Source organism: Aethalodelphis obliquidens, unplaced genomic scaffold, assembly GCF_003676395.1.
Source record: "Aethalodelphis obliquidens isolate GAN/ISIS:26980383/991018 unplaced genomic scaffold, ASM367639v1 scaffold23, whole genome shotgun sequence".
In the NCBI taxonomy this organism is placed as follows: domain Eukaryota; kingdom Metazoa; phylum Chordata; class Mammalia; order Artiodactyla; family Delphinidae; genus Aethalodelphis; species Aethalodelphis obliquidens.
In genome coordinates this window covers 22,421,612-22,443,803 of record NW_020837967.1, presented here as the reverse complement: position 1 = coordinate 22,443,803, position 22,192 = coordinate 22,421,612, and the positions used below count along the sequence as shown (strand labels likewise).

At 35.8% G+C, this 22,192-nt stretch overlaps 1 protein-coding gene across 3 annotated transcripts in view; it reads right to left on the bottom strand.

Annotated features, from left to right (window-relative positions):
- Nucleotides 1-22,192, bottom strand: part of STAM (signal transducing adaptor molecule) — a 62,199-nt gene that overhangs the window by 11,438 nt on the left and 28,569 nt on the right. For all 3 annotated transcript variants that reach the window (XR_003436043.1, XM_027121980.1, XM_027121981.1), the window contains exons 3-12: nt 17,925-18,000; nt 17,748-17,843; nt 16,150-16,296; nt 11,306-11,396; nt 9,255-9,447; nt 7,132-7,226; nt 3,713-3,801; nt 1,623-1,710; nt 1,097-1,151; nt 375-528 (exon numbers count right to left, since the gene is read on the bottom strand). Coding sequence is in view for 2 of the 3 variants with exons in the window: in XM_027121980.1 (XP_026977781.1) it covers nt 375-528; nt 1,097-1,151; nt 1,623-1,710; nt 3,713-3,801; nt 7,132-7,226; nt 9,255-9,447; nt 11,306-11,396; nt 16,150-16,296; nt 17,748-17,843; nt 17,925-18,000 (1,084 nt within the window). In the remaining variant the exon portion in view is untranslated. The remainder of the gene's footprint in view (nt 1-374; nt 529-1,096; nt 1,152-1,622; nt 1,711-3,712; nt 3,802-7,131; nt 7,227-9,254; nt 9,448-11,305; nt 11,397-16,149; nt 16,297-17,747; nt 17,844-17,924; nt 18,001-22,192) is intronic.

The following is a 22,192-nucleotide window of genomic DNA, read 5'->3' as shown; positions in this document are numbered from 1 at the left end:
GAAATTTTACTCAGACAGACAAAAATTGTAGTTCTTAACTGGATAATTAGATATGAAGCTTTAAAAATATACAGATGTTTGGGCCTCATGCCTGGATTCAATAGGTCTGGGTAGAGTCAAAGTACCTGTTTTTTTTTTTTTTAAAGCTTGACAGTGATTGATGTGCACCCCTGCAGAAAAATAATTTTTTAGAACAAGAACTATTATTATAGCTAGCATACTACACATTGTATTTGTCAAGTGAAAAAATCTTTTTAACTTTATTTTTACTCCAAACATCACTTTTAGAAAGTTTCACTTTTTACAAAAACACAGCTATTCCAAATAATCTCAAATATATTTGAGAATTAATACTTGCATTTTTAAAAGCTTACCTGAGAACCAGAAACACCAGATGACTGAATATAATACTGCTGATTCTGTAATTTTGCATACATGGAATACATTGGATCTTCATTCATTAACTTGGTATACAAGGACAGGGCCTCCATCACTTTAACATTGAGCTCTGAGAGTTCTGAATGTTTTCTGAAATATACAATAATGTGACACATAACTGCTATTTAAATGATATAATGTTCTAAATAATAAGATGCATCAAAATAGCAAAAATGGCAAAGAGTGGTGTAAGTAGACATTATTAAAAATTTAACCTTGTAATGAAAAAAAAAATATCCTATAGTTTAGCTGCAAGGCAACCAAAACTGTTTCAGATTTAGGTGCTGTGCTGGAAGGACTCTAGCTTATTGTACCTGACTTTACCTCAAATATCCAGGTTTCCCTCATTAATAACAGATGGGTCATGTGTGGGCCCTGATGATGCCGCTTACAGCAAATATGATTATAATAGTTAACCCTTATTTTTAAAACAGACTAACATAATGAAAGTCAAATAAATCCTCATTTAAAAGCGGGAGTGGGGGCAGATGGGTCTAATTTTAATTCCCACATCAAGTAGAAAACAAGTGAATGAGAACGGGCATATCTTTAAAATGAAAATAAAATAAAATACAAGGCAGCTCTATTCCAATATGCAGTTTAGAGAGATCTGTGGAGAAGAAGGTACACAGTACAGACGGAGCGCATGTTCTTTTACCTGTCAATATCTTCCAGCTTCTCATCAATGAGAGGCCCCATCTGGTGACACATGGCTAAGATGACAAGATTTAAAGAAATATAAGAAAATGCAGCAAAAGAAAGCAGCTCTCTGATGGATATTCATGTAGTTTAAGGAATAAAAGACCTAATTTGGAATAATAAAAATTCTATTAATTAATCTTAGCCCACAGAACCCAAGACTGATTTTCCTAGCTATTTATAAAATCAATACTTTAGATTGACTGTATTGATCTCAGAAATTTTTAATACCAATTTTCATTTTATAACATTTTAAATGTTGAATAAAATATTTAATTTGGGTAGAAAAGTATATGAATTTGAATTCTACCAAAGGTTCAATTAAACTGTATATAAACGTGAGACTGGTCACAGAAGAGTCAGAAATGTTAACATTGTTTATATCATTTTCAATTTTATTTAAATATAAAACCACTCTGTAACAGAATACTAGATTTAATCCTAATTTTTCTTTATTTGCAAGGGAAATGGAAAACAAGGTTTACCTTCAAGATGAAGTAACTCGGGAAGATCTGGTTGATCATCACTGGGATCCGTACTTTGCAACATCTGTAGCAGTTGGTCCATTTTATCCTACAGAAATTAAACTGTTACTATAAAAAGTAACAAATCATTATGCAACAATACCTTCTCACTTCATTAGTTAGATAGTGGCTAATCCTGTAATACACAGATATGAAGACTTCAATTTCGCTTCTATGTATTTACTGTCCGTGTGTTCTCTTTACTATCATGTGAAGTCAGAGCCCTTTTGAAACGGCTACCAGAAATTCTCTTAGATGAGAAGAAATAGAGCAACATTTAAACTTACAACATGTGAGTTCTTTAATCTCTTAAGTCATGCTAGTGGACTTCTGTGTCACTTTGTTTAGGGGCAGCTGTAGTCTTGCCATGCTGACAGGTGTAACCTCTCTCTCAAGCTGGCAGTACTTGTGACTAACAGCTCCGTTACTACTTCTCTACAAGGGAGAATACAGCAGCTGTTTCAGTAAGGCACAGCTCAGCTCTGGTACAGCTGTTCTTCTAAGTAGCACCAGAAGGATTTACTCTACATTCTCTTTCCACCAATGCTTCACTTTGTCATCAAAAAAAGGAGGAAGATTTATGGCTTCTCTATTCTCCTATGTGAAAGGCCGGAAGGCATCTCAAAGCAATGACTCAGATCTATTTCAGAATCTTTTGCTGTAAGACCAACAGAACTAATGAAGGCATCATTACATAAATACATCTATACATTACATTAGTAGAGATGTATCTATACGCAAGTTTTAAAAAACCAAACTATAGATCTCATGTACCAAAGAATATTACTGTAATAATTACAAACTTTTCTCCATTCATGGTTTTTACATGGTTATGCTACTGAGTATAGTTACTTAGGTAAATAATTTAAAGAGTACCAATTCTAAGCAAAGTAGTTATTTATACCAAAACAAAACTCTATACTCTGTACAGAAGGATAACAGTTTGAGAGATGAATTAATCACTAGAGAGTGAAAACGACACACGTATATTAAAACACTCTTCTGAAGTCAAAAGAATTCCATATTTAGAAATGGATATTATTTTTCAACGTAAAAGATTCACAATTTTCATTTTAAGTAGTCTAAAAAAGAAGGCACATGTCAGAAAAGTTTGCCTACAGCCAAAAAAAGGAGAGGGGAGTAAAATGAGAGTGAGGGTCAACTAATACATGGATAATTTCTCTTCTCTTTGTTTACAGAATTCTACAACCTATTTGAAATTGTCTATCAGAGAAATGAGGTTTCTAGATAGACCGCTAGCATGCATTTTCCAATGGAATGCTATAGCCAAACCTAACTTTCCCTGACTCCAGTACATTCTCTGGGGGCTCTCAGCACAGCTTCTACAACCCGTTTCGCTAAAACAGCGCTCTTCAAACTTTCTGCTTCTGGCTCCTCTAAAAAAAGGCTAAAAACCTACAAATCCCCTCACATAGTTTAAAGATGACATCTCATTTTTCATCATTAGTTTAAAATGTTACAAAGAATATAATTTCCAGAGCATTTAAAAATAAAAGTCACACACGACCTAGAGGGGTGGGATGGGGAGGGTGGGAGGAAGGCTCAAGAGGGAGGGGATATGGGGATATATGTATACGTATAGCTGATTCACTTTGTTATACAGCAGAAACTAACACAACATTGTAAAGCAATTATAATCTGATAAAGATGTAAAAAAAAAAAGTCACACATTCTTTTGAAGATACCCAAAAAGTCTCATTATGATAGTTTTTGTAATAGCAAAAAACACACAAAGAACTGAAAACAACCTAACCGTCCAACAACAGAATAATGAAGTCATGATAAGTCCATTCTACGGAATATTAAGCAGGAATTAAAATAATGAGGTACAACTATAAGCACTGACATGGTAAGAATGGGACTAGGGAGGAACTTTCCAGGAGAATCTTTGCTTCGTCTGTATTTGAAGTTGTATAACAACAAAACACATGCATTAATCAAGTACTGAATTTTTTTTAAATAAGAGAAGAAAACCATTGCAACTTCAATGGTGAATTCAGTATGATGCTCTCAGGCAGGAAATCACTCACTTCATCAATGTAGGCTTGTTCCGGCTCTGGTTCTATCGTTTCTACCTGAACATCGTCACTAAATTGTACCGTCTTCTTCTCCGTTTTAACTGTAAAACACGTAACATTTATCGTTTCCTTATAAATTTAAAATTTTATTTAAAAGCACTTTAAGGAGAGAACTTGGATTTTTCTTGTATTCCCTTCAATCTGAGAAACTCAGTTTAAGGGATAATTCGGTTGCAGATTTAGGCAACCGTGACAGAACATGACATTATGAAATTCTGTGAAGACTTCTTAATTTTTTCTTCTAAAGATTTTATGTTTTCCATAACAGATACTTCACTAAAAATAAGAACTGTATTTCTGGAACAAAGATTAATCACCTATTACATATGAGAGTTTAGTAAACTGCTGAACAGAAAGCAAAGTTTTACAATGGCATAAATGAATTCTGCTATTGAAAATAAATCCTCTTTTCAAATTACCAGTCCTTTCAAAGAAAAATCTCCACTTTTCCACAGGCCACGCTCTTTCAATGTAATGAATTGGGAAGTTAGCTATATATTCCCCTCACGCCACTCAGTCTTTTTTTTTAAACTAAGGGAATGACACCCAGGCCAGTGGAGAGCTTTACAAGTGGCCTTGGCAGGGATCTGAATTTTCCACTAAATCAGTCTGTATTTTTTAGTTACATTATTCTTGCAACTGAAAAGGTGGTTATTAAGGGATCTGCAAACCAGAAGCACGTATTTCTCTTGCTCAACAAAGCAATCTTTAAAAAGATTCAATGTCACATTAACCAGCAAGTATAAGGTTATGATTAACATAGTAATTAATCTTATCCAAAGTAATACTGAGAAACACATACAGCTTTAAAGGAATGAACTTCCTTTTGGGATTTTTTCATCCTGATATCAATGTAGTCAATCAGTATTCATAAAAATTAAGAATCAGGGGGATGGGAAAGGGGCAGAATTAAGGAAGGGAAATAATATTAATTAAACTATTAAATATGCTTAATGGAATATTGCATTTCCCCCAATGAAGCTCCAATACAATCCTATGAGATATGCCCATCTTGTAAATGAGGTTAGCAGTGGCTTAGAAAGATTAAGAACACTTGCGTAGGAGAAAGCTAATAAACGGCAAAGCCTGGATTTGAACGCCAATCATTCTAGCTCTATTAGCCCACACTACTGGAATCTGGCCTGTGATTTTACTCCGAGAACAAGAAGTCATATCACTTATGTATTCTATGCTATAGAATATAAATGGAAAATAGGTTAATTTCCAATATAAGGAATATAGTCATCCCACACAAGTCACCATAAAGTAAAACTCTACATACAAAACCAGTTTCAGCTGATTTCACTTTCCCATGGAAGAAAAAGAGCCATGTGCTATACATATTTTTGCTTTCATATCTTGAGCTATTAACAAGCAGAAAGCTGGGACAGCACTGCATTGGCTGCTACCCATAAGAAACACATGGTAGACTTCACATCCTAACAGCTGACCATGCACAAGTTTGCAGTGCTTTTTCTCTCAGGGACTAATACTATTACTTTGTATGTATGTGTATGTTTGTGTGTATATTATGTGTATGTGTGTATAAATAATATTTGACACACACACACAGATGTGTTTATGCATATACATATATAAAATACAGTGCTTGCACGAAATCTTACTGCCTCTCCAAAACGAAAACAAGCTAAGTAGGTCAGGCACTTCTAATTGACACATTCAGTGAAATGGGCTTCTGTTTGCTCCTAAAGAACGATGCTACAAGGATCTTGCTAACACTCATTTTCCAAGCCTGAGAACTGTAACTCCACTGTATAAGCTCTGATGCTCTGGCTTCTCTTTTACATGGTCCAGAGTGAAACACATGAAAATAACTAGAATATTCATTTTAAGGCTACATTTCTATATAATGGGAAAAAAAAGATGAGATGGCTACTTTATCTACCTGAGATCTTGGATCTCCTCTTGAATGGAAGTCCAAGACAATTCTATCCTTTCCAACAGCTATTTCAAGATTTAAAAAAAAAAAAAACCCAAACCCAAAAATCAAGCGAAATCCCCCACCACCATCAGCCCAGATTAAAAAGTTAGCACGTTATGCACTGCCATCTAAACAAGGTTCCACAGGACGTTTTCTGAGTTTACCAAAGAGAACTTTATTAAAGGAATGGGTATCACAATCTGTCTCTATAAAAGTGACACAAGACATCCCAACAATAACTAGGAGAGGGCATTACTTTATCAAAGATCTGTAACATCTGGTCTGTTATTAAAGCCTTCTCTTGAAAGAGAAGCATTTTTATGTTTTCAAAGAAAAGTGTATCTTTACTGTTAATACACAGACACTTGCGCTTCATTTACTGTATAAACATTTATATAGTCTGTATTCTGGATAAGATTCAGTACAAAGAACTGTTGGAAATAAAAAGACAACTGAGACAAAGATCTTTTCTTAAAATTCCTGTAAACTAAAAATGACCAAAGCAGATCGTGATTTATAACTTTCTTTGATCTCTTCTACCTGGCATTATAGAAAGATGAGGTATTTTGCCAAGATAACTGTAGCTTACCAACTTACTTACAAAAAACTCTTAAAATTCTAACCATTTCAGTCGCTACAGAAATCTTTCTAGATTAGAACATATTTCTGTTTCCTTAAAAACAGGAAGGTTGTGACTTAATCTTGATGCCACAAAATCATCATTATGAAGATTCATTACAGTATTGCCTAGAAATACAGTGAACCGCCTACCAATATTTCGATAGACTACTGGCAGTTACATGTCCTGCAATGATTACGCCTGCCAGTAATATCACTTTTCCTCCTTCGCCCCACTTTCTAGTCTGTTTCTCCTAGTCAGCAAAGGTTTGAAACTCAAAAAGTTATTGACATGATTCGTTATAGCTCCTTCTGAATATGTGACATGGTGGCTTAGGAAAGCTATTAAGTTGCTAAGAGGCCACTGCTTCCAAATTTGGGGCTGGACACTAGAGAAATGAGCTAACCTTTGAATAGGAAGAACTCTCTATAAGGTTACACTGCATTTGTCACCCTTTCATCAACTGATGATACCAAAAATACATAATGCATAAATTCTATAACACTTCTTAATCTGCATTTTTACAATGACATATGTATACATACATACATATATATATATGTGTATATATATACATATATTTTTTTTTTCCTTAAAGAAAAGTCCATAGTCTGTCTTAAGATAATCTTGGTAGACAGATGATTTCAATTCTTAGATGATTAGATGACTCCTCATAAATAATCTGACCAGGGAGCTGCATTTTTAGTAAACACCTTGGCGGCACTAACTTTGGAGAGTCTCTGCTCCAGAAAGCTGAATTTTAGAGAGAATTGTGGATCGTCATCCAGTGACAGGCTGGAAAATACTTACTCATTTCTGGTTCAGCAGTGAGATCCGCAGTCACAAAATTAGAGGGGAATAACCCCATGCCTTGATGGGTTTCACCCTTCCACCAGTTGGGGTCACTAAGAGAAACAAGAAAGAATGCTTTACTATAACAAAGAACTTTTATTTCTATGTATCTTTACCTTTTATAGTGTTTAATCTATATTATTACCAGATCTGAAGCTCACAACAATCCAGTGGAGGAAGTGAATGTATCATTATTACAAATTAGAGATGAGGCCTCAGAGAAGATAAGACGCTATTAAACACACAGTTCTTTCTCATATTCTGGAAGGCTGGCGAACGCTTCGAGGATCTAGTACAAGGCTCTGAACTCTCTCCCTCAAACAGAGGTCCCCACACTTGAAAACTGTCAACTTCGAATGGTTCATAGGCTCCCGCGTGAGAATCCTTTATAATAAGATAGACGGTAGGCTCTGAATCCAGACCTCCATTCCTAATCAGTGCTCTTTCTAGCACACATTAGGAAACTTCCCCCCACAAGAGAACACACATGACAGTAACACCATTTACAGCACAAAATGTTCACAAGGAACACACTCCCGGGTGCGTACCCATGCTAACCACTGGATCCCCAGCACCTAGGATAAGGAAAGCTAGCAAGTGCTCAATAAATACTTTTCGAATGAATGAATGATCAAGGTTTTGTGCAACTTCCAGCTAACCAGCTCAAACTTTACTTCATTTTCTTCCATTCAAGAAAACATATTAGTATGTAAGTGTGATACTATAAGAATAATCTTAAATGTATTTGAATTGATCTTTAAAAACCACATTCAGGGACTTCCCTGGTGGCACAGTGGATAAGACTCCATGCTCCCAATGCAGGGGGCCCAGGTTCAATCCCTGGTCAGGGAACTAGATTCCACACGCATGCCACAACCAAGAGTTCACACACCACAACTAAGGAGCCCATGTGCTGCAACTAAGAAGGCCTGGAGCCGCAACTAAGGAGCCCGTCTGCCACAACTAAGGAGCCAGTGAGCCACACTGAGGAGCCCGCCTGCTGCAACTAAGACCCGGTGCGACCAAATAAATAAATACATAAATATTAAAACGAAACAAACAAAAAAACCTAATGCATTTATCCAACCTCAAAAACAAAGATTTAGGCTTCCCTGGTGGTGCAGCGGTTAAGAATCTGCCTGCCAAGGCAGGAGAGACAGGTTCGAGCCCTGGTCTGGGAAGATCCCACATGCCGCACAGCAACTAAGCCCGTGCACCACAAGTACTGAGCCTGCGCACTAGAGCCCATGAGACACAGCTACTGAGCCCGCATGCCACAATTACTGAAGCCTGTGCACCTAGAGCCCGTGCTCCGCAACAAGAGAAGCCACCGCAATGAGAAGCCCACGCACCGCAATGAAGAGCAGCCCCCGCTCGCCACAACTAGAGAAAGCCCACATGCAGCAACAAAGACCCAATGCAGCCAAAAATAAAAATAAACAAAATAAGTAAAAATTTATTTAAAAAAAAACTGCCAGGTCAGCTCTCCCTTTAAAAACAATAAAGACTTAAAAAAAAAAACACTTGCAAATTTTAGCACTTCATTATGAGTAATAATCATCAGTAGCAACTAATTTTCAAGTAAACATAAAGCTGTAGTAAAAAAACAGATGCACTGTATCACCTCCCCTATGATATAATGTATATAACACCATGTAAAATGAATTTGTTCCACACTGATATACTATTCTGTGCAAATAAATTAATTCAATATATTTTTGTATTTCTTATAAATTCCATATATATACATATATATATATTTGGTGTATTTTCTAAAATCTTAACCTTTTTTTTACTAATTTAACAATCTATATTATAAGATGGAACCAAAAATGAATAGAGTAAACTAGGCCTCCAAGACATATAAAACCCATTTAAATGATAAACGAGGAAAACTTAAGCTACAAAATACGAATCCAGACAGTATGACACAAGCAAAGCAACCGACCATCCTACAGAAAAACTACCTGCATCAGTATTTGATTTTATTACGTTTGATAAGGCATTCAGCAAGAATAATATGAAACACAGAATATGTTATATATTTTCACATGAATGTTCAACTTAATAGTAACCATCACCTGTCATCAAGAACTGTAATAATTTCTCCAGCTTTAAAAGTAAGTTCGTTATCTTCAGCAGCTTCAAAGTCGTATATAGCACGAACTTTTCGGCCTTCGTGTTGGTGGTTAGTTAAGAGATTAGATGTGCTTGGATACAAATTGGAAAGGGTGGTTGACTGCTGCCTTTGTTCCTTCAGCGACAACTCAATGGCTGGAAAATAATGGGTTTAAAAAGACCCCAAATGTTAATATACCCAGCAATCCTAAGAAGTACAAAAAGATATCTGAAGGTAAAACGTATTCTTCTTCTAATAATGTAGAGGGAAACTACGACATATCCTGATATAATATATTGAACAAAAATAATGTCATCAATTTTATTCATTCATTCACACTGAGAGCTTAAAAAATAAACTAAAAAAAAAAAACTGAACAGCATGATGACTATTTTTACTGAACAGGTACAATTTTAAATATTCTGGGTAATAAAAAGACAAACTCAAATCAATTTTGTTTAATTTAGCTGCAGATATTTTATATTTTCTTTCATCTTTTCAATGTATTTCTGTAGCTTAAGTTTACCAAATAATAATCAAAATCACTTGGGAAGTCCAAAGTCCCAAGCTTGAGTTCTTCACTGGGGGCTTACTAAATAGAAGTCTCGAAGGAAGTATCTGAGAACCTACATTTTATTGTTCCAAAGGTCATTCTTAGGTAATTAGTCTAAGAACTGGAATTTGGAAATAACTACAGTAAAGTCTCACCTAACAAATCCCCCAAAATAGATTTCAAATGTGTCTGCTCTATCTCCTCCCCTAATACAGGCCATCACCATGTGTCACACAGGCTCTGTAACATAATCTTAATGAATTGACTACCCTGCTTTCAGTGCAACACATAACCCCGTCTTCCCTTCCATTTCTGTTCTAGATGAATAAAAGACCAGATGGGAAAACAAAACTTTAAAATTATCATAGAAAAATATCTTTCAGGATCCTGGGGGAGAGAAAAATATCTTAAGACATTAAAAAAAAAACCCCAAAATCATAAAAGAAAAGGAAAAATTTTGACTACATGAAAATTTAAAACTTGTTTAATAAAACATGCCATTATCAAAGTTTAAATTGTAAGCCAAAACCCAAGAGTAGATATCTATAACAGATATAACAGGCAAAAGATTAATATCCAAAATAAAGATGTTCTATACATCATTATTAGAGAAAAAACAGAAAGAGAGACAATCAGAACAGCTAATAAACGTTCAAAAAAGGACTGAACCTCTCACTAGCAATCAAGAAAATAAAAATTAAAAACAATTAGGTATCATTTCAAACTCATCAGAGTCACAAAAATTAAACTCTAACAATAGCAAATGTCATGAGTCTAAAAAGAATAAGTGAATAATAAAAGCTTTCATACACTGCTGATGGAAAAGGAAATACTATAACTATTTAGCAAAGTTAAAGATGTACCTACTCCATAAGCCAACAATACCACAAAACAAAATCTCTCTCTCTCACACACACACACACACACACACAAGAGAAGGTGGACAAGGATACTCAGTGCAGCTTACTTGTTATAGTAAAAAAAAAAATCAGAAAACCCAGCTGTCCATCAGTAGGAGGATAAATTACAGCAGATATTTATTAGTTCACTGGAATATTACACAGCAGTTAAAACAGATGAACTTGATATACATGTCTCATTATGAACAGATCTCAAACATATTGTTGCATGAAAAAAACAAGTTGTAGATGACACCTAGAGTACACTATTTATGAAAAAGAATTTGTTGGACACAAAAAAGTATTTGGTATTGTTTATGGACACATAGATAGTGTAGTAAAAACATCATAGAAACATAGACTGAACGGACATACATGATAGCAGTTGCCTCGGAAGAGGAGAGGAAAAAAGTGACACTGAAGAGAGGAACAAAGGAGAACAAGTAGATTTCAACTTTAGCTGTGAACTCCTATTTCTTTTATTTTTAAATATCTTGGGGGAAAATAAACATCAAGTAAGAGACCTATCTTCTTTCCATGATCAGGGACTTAAAAATGTACCTTTCGCTAAATCTTCTTCTTCTTTTTTGTTAGCCACAGTACCAGGATCCTTGGCTACCAGAGCTGGGCTTGCTTTTGCTTGTTCTGCAGCCTAACACACAAAAAAGGAAAATGATATTTGAAAGTTGTTCTCAAATTTTCCTACCCCCAACTAATCTAAGAACTCACAAGACCCTTCCCATCAATCCACCACAGACTTCTGAACAAGAAAGAAATCTGAACCTGAGCAGCCTCCTCTTTGAAAGGAGCCAGAGAACAGGTAGAACTGGAGAAAACAGACTGAGAGAGTTTGTTTTCTTAGGGTTAACAGTCTAGCCACACTCTCCCAGGTTTGTGTGAAGAGGTTAAACTAGAAGCAGACACTATACAAACCAGAGAAGACAGACTAGAGGAGATTTCAACAAAAAGGGGTTGAGAGTGGGAAGGAGGTGACTACTTTAAAAACAAGCAGTTTAAAAATTTTTTAAATATCTATTCAAGAGTTTTACTGTTTCCTTCCAGATCAAAAGTCAGAATGTTATCTTTAGGAATCCAGACTGATATACAGTAATACAAATGCTCATAAAATTATACTATTTTCGGGCTTCCCTGGTGGCGCAGTGGTTGAGAGTCCGCCTGCCGATGCAGGGGACACGGGTTCGTGCCCCGGTCCGGGAAGATCCCACATGCCGCGGAGCGGCTGGGCCCGTGAGCCATGGCCGCTGAGCCTGCATGTCCGGAGCCTGTGCTCCGCAATGGGAGAGGCCACAACAGTGAGAGGCCCACGTACCGCAAAAAAAAAAAAAAAAAAAAAATTATACTATTTTCTAAACCAAAATACTAGCAGTTAATTTTGACAATATATTACTGTACCTCTTAAACATATTTTGTATATAAGGTAGTGTACGAGTAAATAAATACATACATTGATTCACACTTACAGAATTACAAGCTTCTAAAGTCTTAATGGCTGCTGAGTTTTTGTGTGGCCATCGAGGCCAATGAGACTCCAGCCTCATTTTTCAACCACTCTATCAGTTACCAGAAACTGTTGGCGCGCGCGCGCGCGCACACAGACACACACACACACACACACACACACACACACGCGCTGTGACACACATTTGCTTCTACTCATGACGTCCTCCCCTCTGGCTCACTGTACTCCATCCACATTGTTTCCTAGTGAGGTTCAACCCACCAGTCAGTGAACAGCTGAAAATCACTTTCTCAGTGAAACATTCCTAAACCCTCTCATTAAGCCTTCCCTCCTCTGTGCCCCTCCGGTAACACTTTTAAACAAGGTATTATATGATTCGGGTAGTTAAGGACAGTTAAGGACGCAAGCTGGGGAATCAGGCTAATGGGGAGTCAGGCTAATGCGGTTCAAACCCCAGATGCACCACCTTCTAACACATGAACCCTGAGCGCCTAAAAGCCTCCTTTGGCCTCAAGTTCCTCATCTACGAAATGAGGACAACAATGGCCCACACACCACGGGCTGTCATGAGGATTAAATCAGCACACGTAGCTTCCAAAGTCAGATGCAATGAAGGCCATTCAGGGTTTAAATCACAGAGTATATAACGTTGTCTCCTGGGCTTAAAATGTATGCAGAGGTGATACATGCCATACATGTGATAACTACAGCACAAAGGGTGCTGAAGTAGGGAATAAATAAACTCTCTACAGTTGCAAGGTTTCTACATTTTACGTGAAATAATTCGCTATTAACTCAAAATAGACTGTGACAAGTTACAAATGTATACTGTAATTCCCAAAGCCATCAATTAAGAAAAATGAAATTCTAAAAAATATTCAAATTACCAAATGCATAGCACTTAGATCACTGCCCAGTACATAGTAACAGGCAATAAATCTCAGCTCCTATTATAATTCTCTGCTTACATGTCTGTCTCCATAACCAGGCTGCATGTTCCTTGAGGGTATATGGGGCTAAATATTACAAGGGCTCATAAACGATTGTTGAGCAAATGAAAGGCAAAATATTCAACATTATAGTAAATACCGTGCAATAGTCTTCACTTAATATATTTATAATGTCAAACAAATACACAAGGCATTTATTTTTAGAAAAGCTGATTAGAAGAGAGCTTTTGTATTCAGTGAATAGAACTTCAAGCACTCTCAATCTGACCCACCTCTAGTTGTAAACTTCCTTAAATAAAAATGTTTTAATTATCATACACTTCTGAAAATTAAACGTATGCTTCATCAGAGGCAACCTTTATTGTTATATACAAATTTTTTTTCACAATTTGTGAACTTCACAAAATAAACATATTGATCTTTTGTGGTCTGAGAAGGGATCTCTACTGGTCAAGTAGGAAGTGCAGAAACAAGCTATATTAAGCCCTACATTCCTGAACTGCTCTCTTTTCAAAGTTCCTTTCTATCATCAGGTTCCAAGTATAGCAACGCTACTTGTCTGATTAACCAGTCAAACACAGTAGCAGTGCCAGCATCACTTCAACCTCAGTGTCCAAAGTCAGTGCTAAGAGAACCACAGCAGCAAGAGTTAGGTGACTCAAGTATCACTTTTCTTAATATTTTTATATTATTTTCTTCTGTACTTGGATGAAAAAATATACTTTAAAAAATTCTCGTTTCCAGAAACTTTTTAAAAAATATGCTAACAAAGGTCTAGTCTGATTAAAATGTAGTAACAGCTTAAGCAACTAAGTGACTGTAAGATTTGGAGGGACTTCTGCAGTTGATCCCAGATGATAGATTTTTTTTTTTAATTAAACATGAAGCTCTTTACAAACATGGTTTTCAACGAAAATCTCTTCAGAAACTACTATTAAAAACATCACCATTCTACCTCATCATAGGTTACTTTATACGCATTTTACATATTTCTTGTGGTTGAAAGACAGCAACTATAACAAAATGAGCTTTCACATATTTTATAAGATCTAGATGCAAAAAAGAAAAGTAACTCTTAACTTTACTATTGCTGATCTACACCCTGAATCTTCTGAACAGGAGAGTAGTCTCACATCTACACCAATTAGTACGTAAACGCTCTTGCCAGTGTTCACTCCACTTCTTGTCCTTCGAAGCCTAGTCCGGACAGACACGTATCTACTAACCTCAATATCAAACGGAAGGCAGGATCGTGTAGTGGAAGGAACACTGGACTGAGAGTCAGGAGGCCTGTGTCCTAGTTCCAGCTCTGTCAACTACTAGCTGTGGCCCTGGGCAAGTCACTTAACCATTCTGGGTCTCAGTATCCTCATCTGTAAAATGAGGGGATTAGATTAGAGGATCACTAGAGCTGTTCCCACAACTATCTGAGATTCTAGGTTAACCAAACAAAGCTACGTATCAAATGGATCAGTAACTCTTCTTCCTTCTCTTACAGGGACTGAAATGCAGTTTTGTTCCTTTGTGGACTGAAATGCAGTTTTCACCTGCACTGAAAGCTGTCCTCAAGAGTCGTGCTGCTCAAAACAGAGTCATCGGGGGGCTTGTTAAAATGGACACAATGAATCCACTGCTATGGAGGCACATTTCCACCCGTGAATGAGATGTTACAGTTCTCACAAGCTTCCAGGTGGTGATGATAATGGCCAACCAACCACACTGTAAGTAACAAGCTCTGGAACAGGTTCTCAGAATACAGAACCTGCCATTCCACTAAGCAACTACACTCTTTGGTTCTCCATAGTGAGTCTACTCTTCGATAACTAAACATTGCTTCTACTGTCAAGGATATCTTATTATAAGATATCTTGGATTATTCTGCATAAAATTATTCCGTAATTATACAGATTTAGAAATTATTCTGAGGTAGTAAAAATGAGCTATCAATTATGAATGACTACTTCTCAAAGATGTAATTTATCATTGTAAAACTATTCATAAGCCAAATTTTTTCAAATAAGAAGAAAAATATCCTCTCTTCCTTTATCTCCAAAATATATTTCTAGGTTTTCACATCTCAAGAGTACCTACATAAATTAGAAGTGCCTTGGGAAGAAAGTCTAGATAAGTCTGGATGAACCACTTCATAATTCCCTTGAAATGGTCAAAACCCTGAATGTGAGCCCTCTACAACTAAGAGTTTTCTGCTCATGCTTTCACATCACTCATTATATTCTACCCCAAGCCATACAATGGGGAAAGACAGTGCAGTAAGTTACCACACACTTTAAGCCTACTTAGTTAGCTGGGCATCCTAAAAGGTGGTTACCGGAATAGAAAAGGAATAAAAGAGATAATCTTCCTTTTTTTCTCCTATATGATGTAAATTAGAGACTGAGCTCATTACATAAATAATTTTTTTTTAAGGCAAGTTAAGTCTTTCAGTCAATCATATTTATTAGGAAAAAGAAAGAAGACACGTACGTGCTGGTCAGCTCTTAAGGGGAATTTTTCTTCCCAATGACCCCCTTTTATCTCCCTACCATTTTTTAATACAGGTGCTCATAAATTTCATAATCCAAAGAACCTCTAAACACATCCTTAAATTTTAAGGAAACCTGATTTTTGAGTTGTCATTCTTTGTAGATCAAATTACAGCACCAAGAGCATTTAACAAGAATGTCAGTATTACCTAATAAAGCAATTTTGTCTGTATTATTAAAATTATATTAAAAATTTTTTAACTGCAAAAATGTTAAATGAATTCATTAATAAAGAAGGAGAAACAGTGGGGAAATAGAAGTTGGAACACATTAACATTCCACTATATTTTTCCGGCAACTTTATATGCAAGATTATTAACAAAAATTCCTCTGGAGTATTAAAAACTACCTGGGTTTGGAGGAAAAACTCAAATAAACATAGCTACTTTAGAGAAACGAACTGTAGAACACACACAAATTTATATAAAATACCTGAGAGCCAATAGCTGGAAATGTAACACCTTGTTCCTTAAGGTTCTTAATCATTGCTGATATTAGACTAAGTTGTGGATCATTCTTAAATTCATCCGTCCATTCAACCATAAGAGCCTTTAATTTTTCACACACTTTAGGATGACCCTTAAAAACAGAGAAAAAAATTAATAAAAAAGCACTAAGTTCCTGGCAAATGATTTAATACAGATACCGTAAATATAAAACTTATAAAGTGTTGCAGATCTGTTTTTAAATCATAAATTATCCCTAGCTATAGATGACACATAAGAAAATACAGATAGTGACTAGAAATAAACTAGTTTTATTTCCACACTATGAAAAAAAATAGATGATACCATCACATACCTCATAACATATTAAGACATTAGATATATAGTAACTTATTCTGGAGGTCAGAAAGACAGGACTTTTCAGAGTATTTTGCAACTAAGCAAGTGCTGTCTATGAGGAAGACACAGAAAAGTTTGTTTTCTTTTTTGCAGACCAATGAAAACTAAGTTGGAAAGAGAGAATAAATAGTACAATTCCTTTATTCCTAATTCCTGACTTTTAATGTGCATGGCTGTGTTTTTACCCAGTTACTTAATTATCTGAGGCCTGGCATGAGGTCTACTATATGCCGATATTCCTGGAAACTTCATTTCTTCAAAATAACATTTCCCCCTTAAGTATAAAACCAATATGTTCACTGTAAAATATTTGAAAAATAAAGAGTTCTTTCTCCTATACGCAACTGTTTGCTTTTTAAAGTTGTTCACGTTACTAAATACTGAGTACAAATCTTCAATTAAGGAAAATATTACATTAGAATCTCTTCATAAACCGTTGTACATTTTGATGGACATTCAGGACATCAAAAGAATGGTAAATAATTAGCACAAAATACCTAAATATAACTGAATAAAGCAGAACAGGAAAAAATTATCACATAACCATGTTCTAAAAGGAGTACAGAATTTAAAATTCTTATTTATGTACTATTTCCTACTAAAATCTGGAAATACTCATTTTTTCCAAAAAACATGAAGCATTTTCCCTTTTAACACTTAAAACATTTTTTATATATAATTATCCCCCCCAAAAAAGGCCAGAAATAATTACCTTTAGAATGCATGAATTTTTACTGAGAAAACTCACATATTACTTAGTAAATTAAATTTTTTAAATTCCTTAAATTGCTGGATTTGAATTTTTAACTCTACATTCAGTTAAGTAGATGACCTCTGTGACTAAAAAAAAAAATGGTTATAAAAACTGTGCCTAGAGTAAACTGGTACCTCTTATTCAGAGAAATACACATATTTTTCATCAGAAGAAAGGAATGGTGAAGAAAAGAGGTTAAATATATTCTAATTTGGCTTGGCCAAAACCAAATCTCCAAGTTATATAAATGTGTAGTCTCTTCAGCAAAACCTAACATGGACTTATACATGGACAGACATAGCCTAGAAAGAGTTAAAAAAAAAAAAAAGCACAGACTAGTCCTTTGTGATTTAAAATGTGAAGAACTGAACAATAAAATATATGAAGAAAGAAGACAGTGCTAATTCATTTCTAGAAATAATGTGCCTTACCTTGTTTAATACGTTGCTTACTTCACTAGCAAAATCTCTTGAACATACTTCTAAGTGAAAAATTTTGCCACAATTTGATACACACGCTCCTAGAAGCTAAAAGAATAAAATAGGGAGTTAAAAGGGCTCAATTTCGGTAGACAATTTTGCAGTAGATCTTGAAATGAAACCACTCACAGTCAGAGCCTGCATAGCAACATGAGGATCTTTATGGTTCACCCTCCTCATAATAGACCGAAGACAATCTTTAGGTCTAAAAAATAAGAAATGTAATAATTAGTAGTACATTCTACTTTTTTCCCCCTTAACTATAAAAGGCAATAGACTATGATACAAAAGGGAGAATATGGTAGAGAAGTTTAATTCTTACTAATGACACAATTGAAAAACTGTACACTAAAAAGTTCCTTTAAATTTTTCAAACAAAATTAACAGGCTCTCTTCCTTAACGATCATAGATAAGGCATTCTGGGCTAATTCTAGATGGAAAGTTTTGAAAATAAAATGACAGACCAAGACTTCCACTTCCAGTCACGATGGAATAACTGGAACCAGACTTACACTCCTGTTGTAAATAATTAGAAAACTGGAAAAATATATTTAAAATACATTTGGGACATCAGGCCACAGGTAGCGCTGAATGATGATCTCTAAGAAAGAACACAAATTAGATAAACAGACATCTGCCTCAGCTTTCTACCCAGGGGCACTTTCCAGGTAGCGAAATAGGCTTTCTGTCTAAAGGCAGTTTCTGGATCTCAGCACAGAGAAGCTGATCCCAGGAAGATGGTGGTGATCTTACTGAACTGAGGGGACAGAAATCAGAATTCCGGCAGGCTGTGGGAGCTAGAATTTGCAGGACAGAGTAGAGGAGCTATATGAAGAAAGAGTGCTAGATACCTGCATGGGTCCACTGAGGTCTGCTGCCCACCAGGCTGGACAAAAAGTGACTGAGAGCTCTACTTTGAAGGGTTCCCAAAACTCACACAGCTGTCAGAGCTCATACCAAAGTGGACAGTCCTTGCAGCAGAGCGTTTAGGCCTTGGTGATGGCGCTACACCATCCCAAAAGACTATCCTAAATCCATCCAATAACAGCTTAAAAAACAAGCCACAGAAGAATAAAATTGATCCAGGCCTAACCTCTAACAGAATCAAGTCCAATATTCTTTAACAGGAGTATGACAAAACCTGGCATTCAACAATATAAAATTCATAATACTAAGCATTCAATCAAAAATTACCAGACGTGACACGAAGTAGGAAGAAGTGACACTTAACTAGGAGAAAACTCAGTCAAATGAAAATGTGGAAATTATATAAGCTATTTTAAGTATGATCAAGGATGTACAAGGAATCATCAACATAGCAAAGGAAAGAAGTGGTATACAAAAAAGAACCCGATAAAACTTCCAGAGAAGAAAAAATATATAAAATGAACTAATTAACTAATTGGATGAAATTAACCTGATAGAAATGGAAGGACGTATCTAATAAGGGATTAATATCCAGAATATATAAAGGGGTCCTACCTCTCAACAACAAAAAAATGATAATCCAATTCAAAAATGGGCAAAAGACTCAAAACAGGCATTTCTCCAAAGAAGATATATAAATGGCCAGAAAGCACAAGAAAAACTGCTCAGCATCATTAGGGAGCTGCACATGAAATCACAGTGAGACACGATTTCACATTAAAAAGGAAGAGGCAACCAGCCGGGGATGTGGGGAAATGGGAACCCTTATGCACAGCAGTGCCCACGGCGATGCGAAACGAAACAACGTAGCCACTGTGGACAAGTCTGACAGCTTCTCACAAAGTCAGACATAAAACTGCCCCGTGACACAGGAACTCCACCACTGTGCTGAATACGCAAATAAAAGAACTGAAAGCAGGGATTGAAGCAGACATCTGTACATCCATGCTCAGAGCAGCATTATTCACAACAGCCAAATCTCCACCAGCAGACGAACAGATTAACAAAATACAATGGAATACTATTCAGCCTAAAAGAACGAAATTCTGACACATGCTACATGGGTGGACCTTGAAGACATACTTAGTGAAATAAGCCAGACACAAAAGGAGAAATATTACACGGTTCCACTTATACGTGGTACTCAAAACAGGCGGATTCATGGAGATACAAGTAAAATAGAAGTCACCAGTGGCTAAGAGAAGGGGGAAATGGACAGTTACTATTTAACTGCAGACATACAGAGCTTCCACTTGGGATGGAAGTTTAGGAAATGGACAGTTGGACACACACATACAAAAGAAAAAACAGTATCAAGTGATCTGAACAACACTGAGCCCTGGGAAAATTGGCCAGTAAGAATAATTGTCCTAAAAAATTTCTTTAAGAATTGAAAATGCAATTACTAATGATAAACAGAAAAAAAGTCATTTTTAATAGGGAGATACTAGAATAAAAAATAAAATTTCTGTTTCTAAGGCTGTTTCACTGCCTGTTGGGAAGCTTTCCACCTAAAGAGCATGGAAAAAAGAGGGGGAAAAACTGTATTTATGGGATACCTATTTTATGTCAAGCATTCAACTCATGATTCTGCAGCTCTTATTCTACTGATTTTGTATTAAAAGTGTCTAAAAGCATCATCATTAGACTGAAGAAATAATATAACATTATTTAGATTCTGCCTTTTTTACAGTTGGACTTATTTTAGGAGCCAGAATCTGTGACCTCATGCTAATTTTTGCAGTTGTGAAAAGCATGGTGACAAATACAAAATTATCATTTCAAAGCACTGGCAGAGGCCAAATTATCTAAATACCAAAATTCAAATCATTTAAAAATAATGATCCAAAGATGATTCAGCTCAGTGAATAAAACATTTTAGAAAATAATCCTCAATACTTGCTTTACCACCGAATTTTAAATGAAATTTCTGACGTATTGTTCATAAACCACACTTTTTTTTTTTTTAAAGAAAGAAATCTAAACTGTGGTGACTTTTGGAAAAGAGGATGGAGAAAGGGGCTTTGAAATGGAACTTTTTACTTTTTATTTCACTAATTTCTATACTGTTGAAATGTTTAACCACAGCCAATTTTAAAAACCAAGGCAAGGACATGTCTGGAACCAAAGCAAAGTTGGCTATTGCATCGATAAAAAGGATAATGCCCAAAAAAGCCAACTAGAATGTTTATAAGTCCTGACAAACACTTTATGTATGCTAACAAAGCAATATCTTTTTAGGTATAATAAGCTAAAAAAAAAAATCCCTTCAGAACTGTGTATAAAACTGGCGCTATTAAACAACAGAAGTGACCCACAAAAATCTAGTATTTAACGACCTCATTCTGTTCCGTGTTTTTTTTCAATTCAGCTTTTCAGTATTTCCACAAAACAGTAAGTAAAATACAGATGTGAAAGTATATTTTTATATATTTCATTATAAATCTTACAATTCAACAAAAAATTATAGCTAAAATATTCTTTTTAAAAAGGTTTAAGAGTTATAATTGAATTTAAAGTAGGTGTCTATGGCTATTATCCTCTCAATGACAAATGAAAATGGACTACAAATATAGTGTCTGTATAATTTATCATCTATACGAGTGCCCCTTTGAGAGTGAAAGGGGGTGCTAACCAGGCGTAATACAAGAACAGCAGGCATAGAGTGAAACTATCCAAGGGAAATTGGAAGCATGGTCAGCCCAGCCAAAACTATGTTCATCCAAACATTATCTTTTTATGCATAGATCTCGGACACGTAGTTAATACAAGAGTGAGAAAAAAAGGCAGTACTTCCATCTAGTTGTGGCTTCTACTGTCTTTTCCTTGAATCCTAGACCAGACAAGAAAACAGGCTTTTCATGAATGGACACAGCTGCCTCGGCATATGTCAGCTCTGATGAACTAAAGCATCAAAGTCCGTTTCATTATTCACAACATTACTCCAGGCCACCTCAATACACTTTACTGTGGGCTTCCATGAAAAGAAAGCCTTAGGAGGGGGCTCTTCTCCACTAGACCCTCTCACTCCAGCTCCCCTCTCTCCACACCACTCTCCATCTTTCAGGTTCTATGTCTTCAACGTGGCCGATGCTCAAGAAGTCATTGAACTAAATGGGAAAGACACGAATTTTCACTGTTGTACAATAATTAGTATTTAGAATAACTGAATAATCGTCATTATAAAGCTCTATTTGTTACCAACTTCTGCATCTTCCACTGAGTTTGCTTTCTATGTGGAAAATGTACATGCACTCGCAAAATCTATTTCTGAAAAATTACGTGATGAGGGGAAAATGCATAGTAAGTAGTGCTGGGAGGAGCACAGGATGTGAGGAAAGGGACTGTTGATACATACTAATGAAGCATTTTGTAAAATTACCTGCTAAGATAAAATCTGCATGTGCATTTAGAGGAGTCTACCAACAGTTTCCACCACCAACCTTTCGTAAAGGGTAGTCAAATCCTG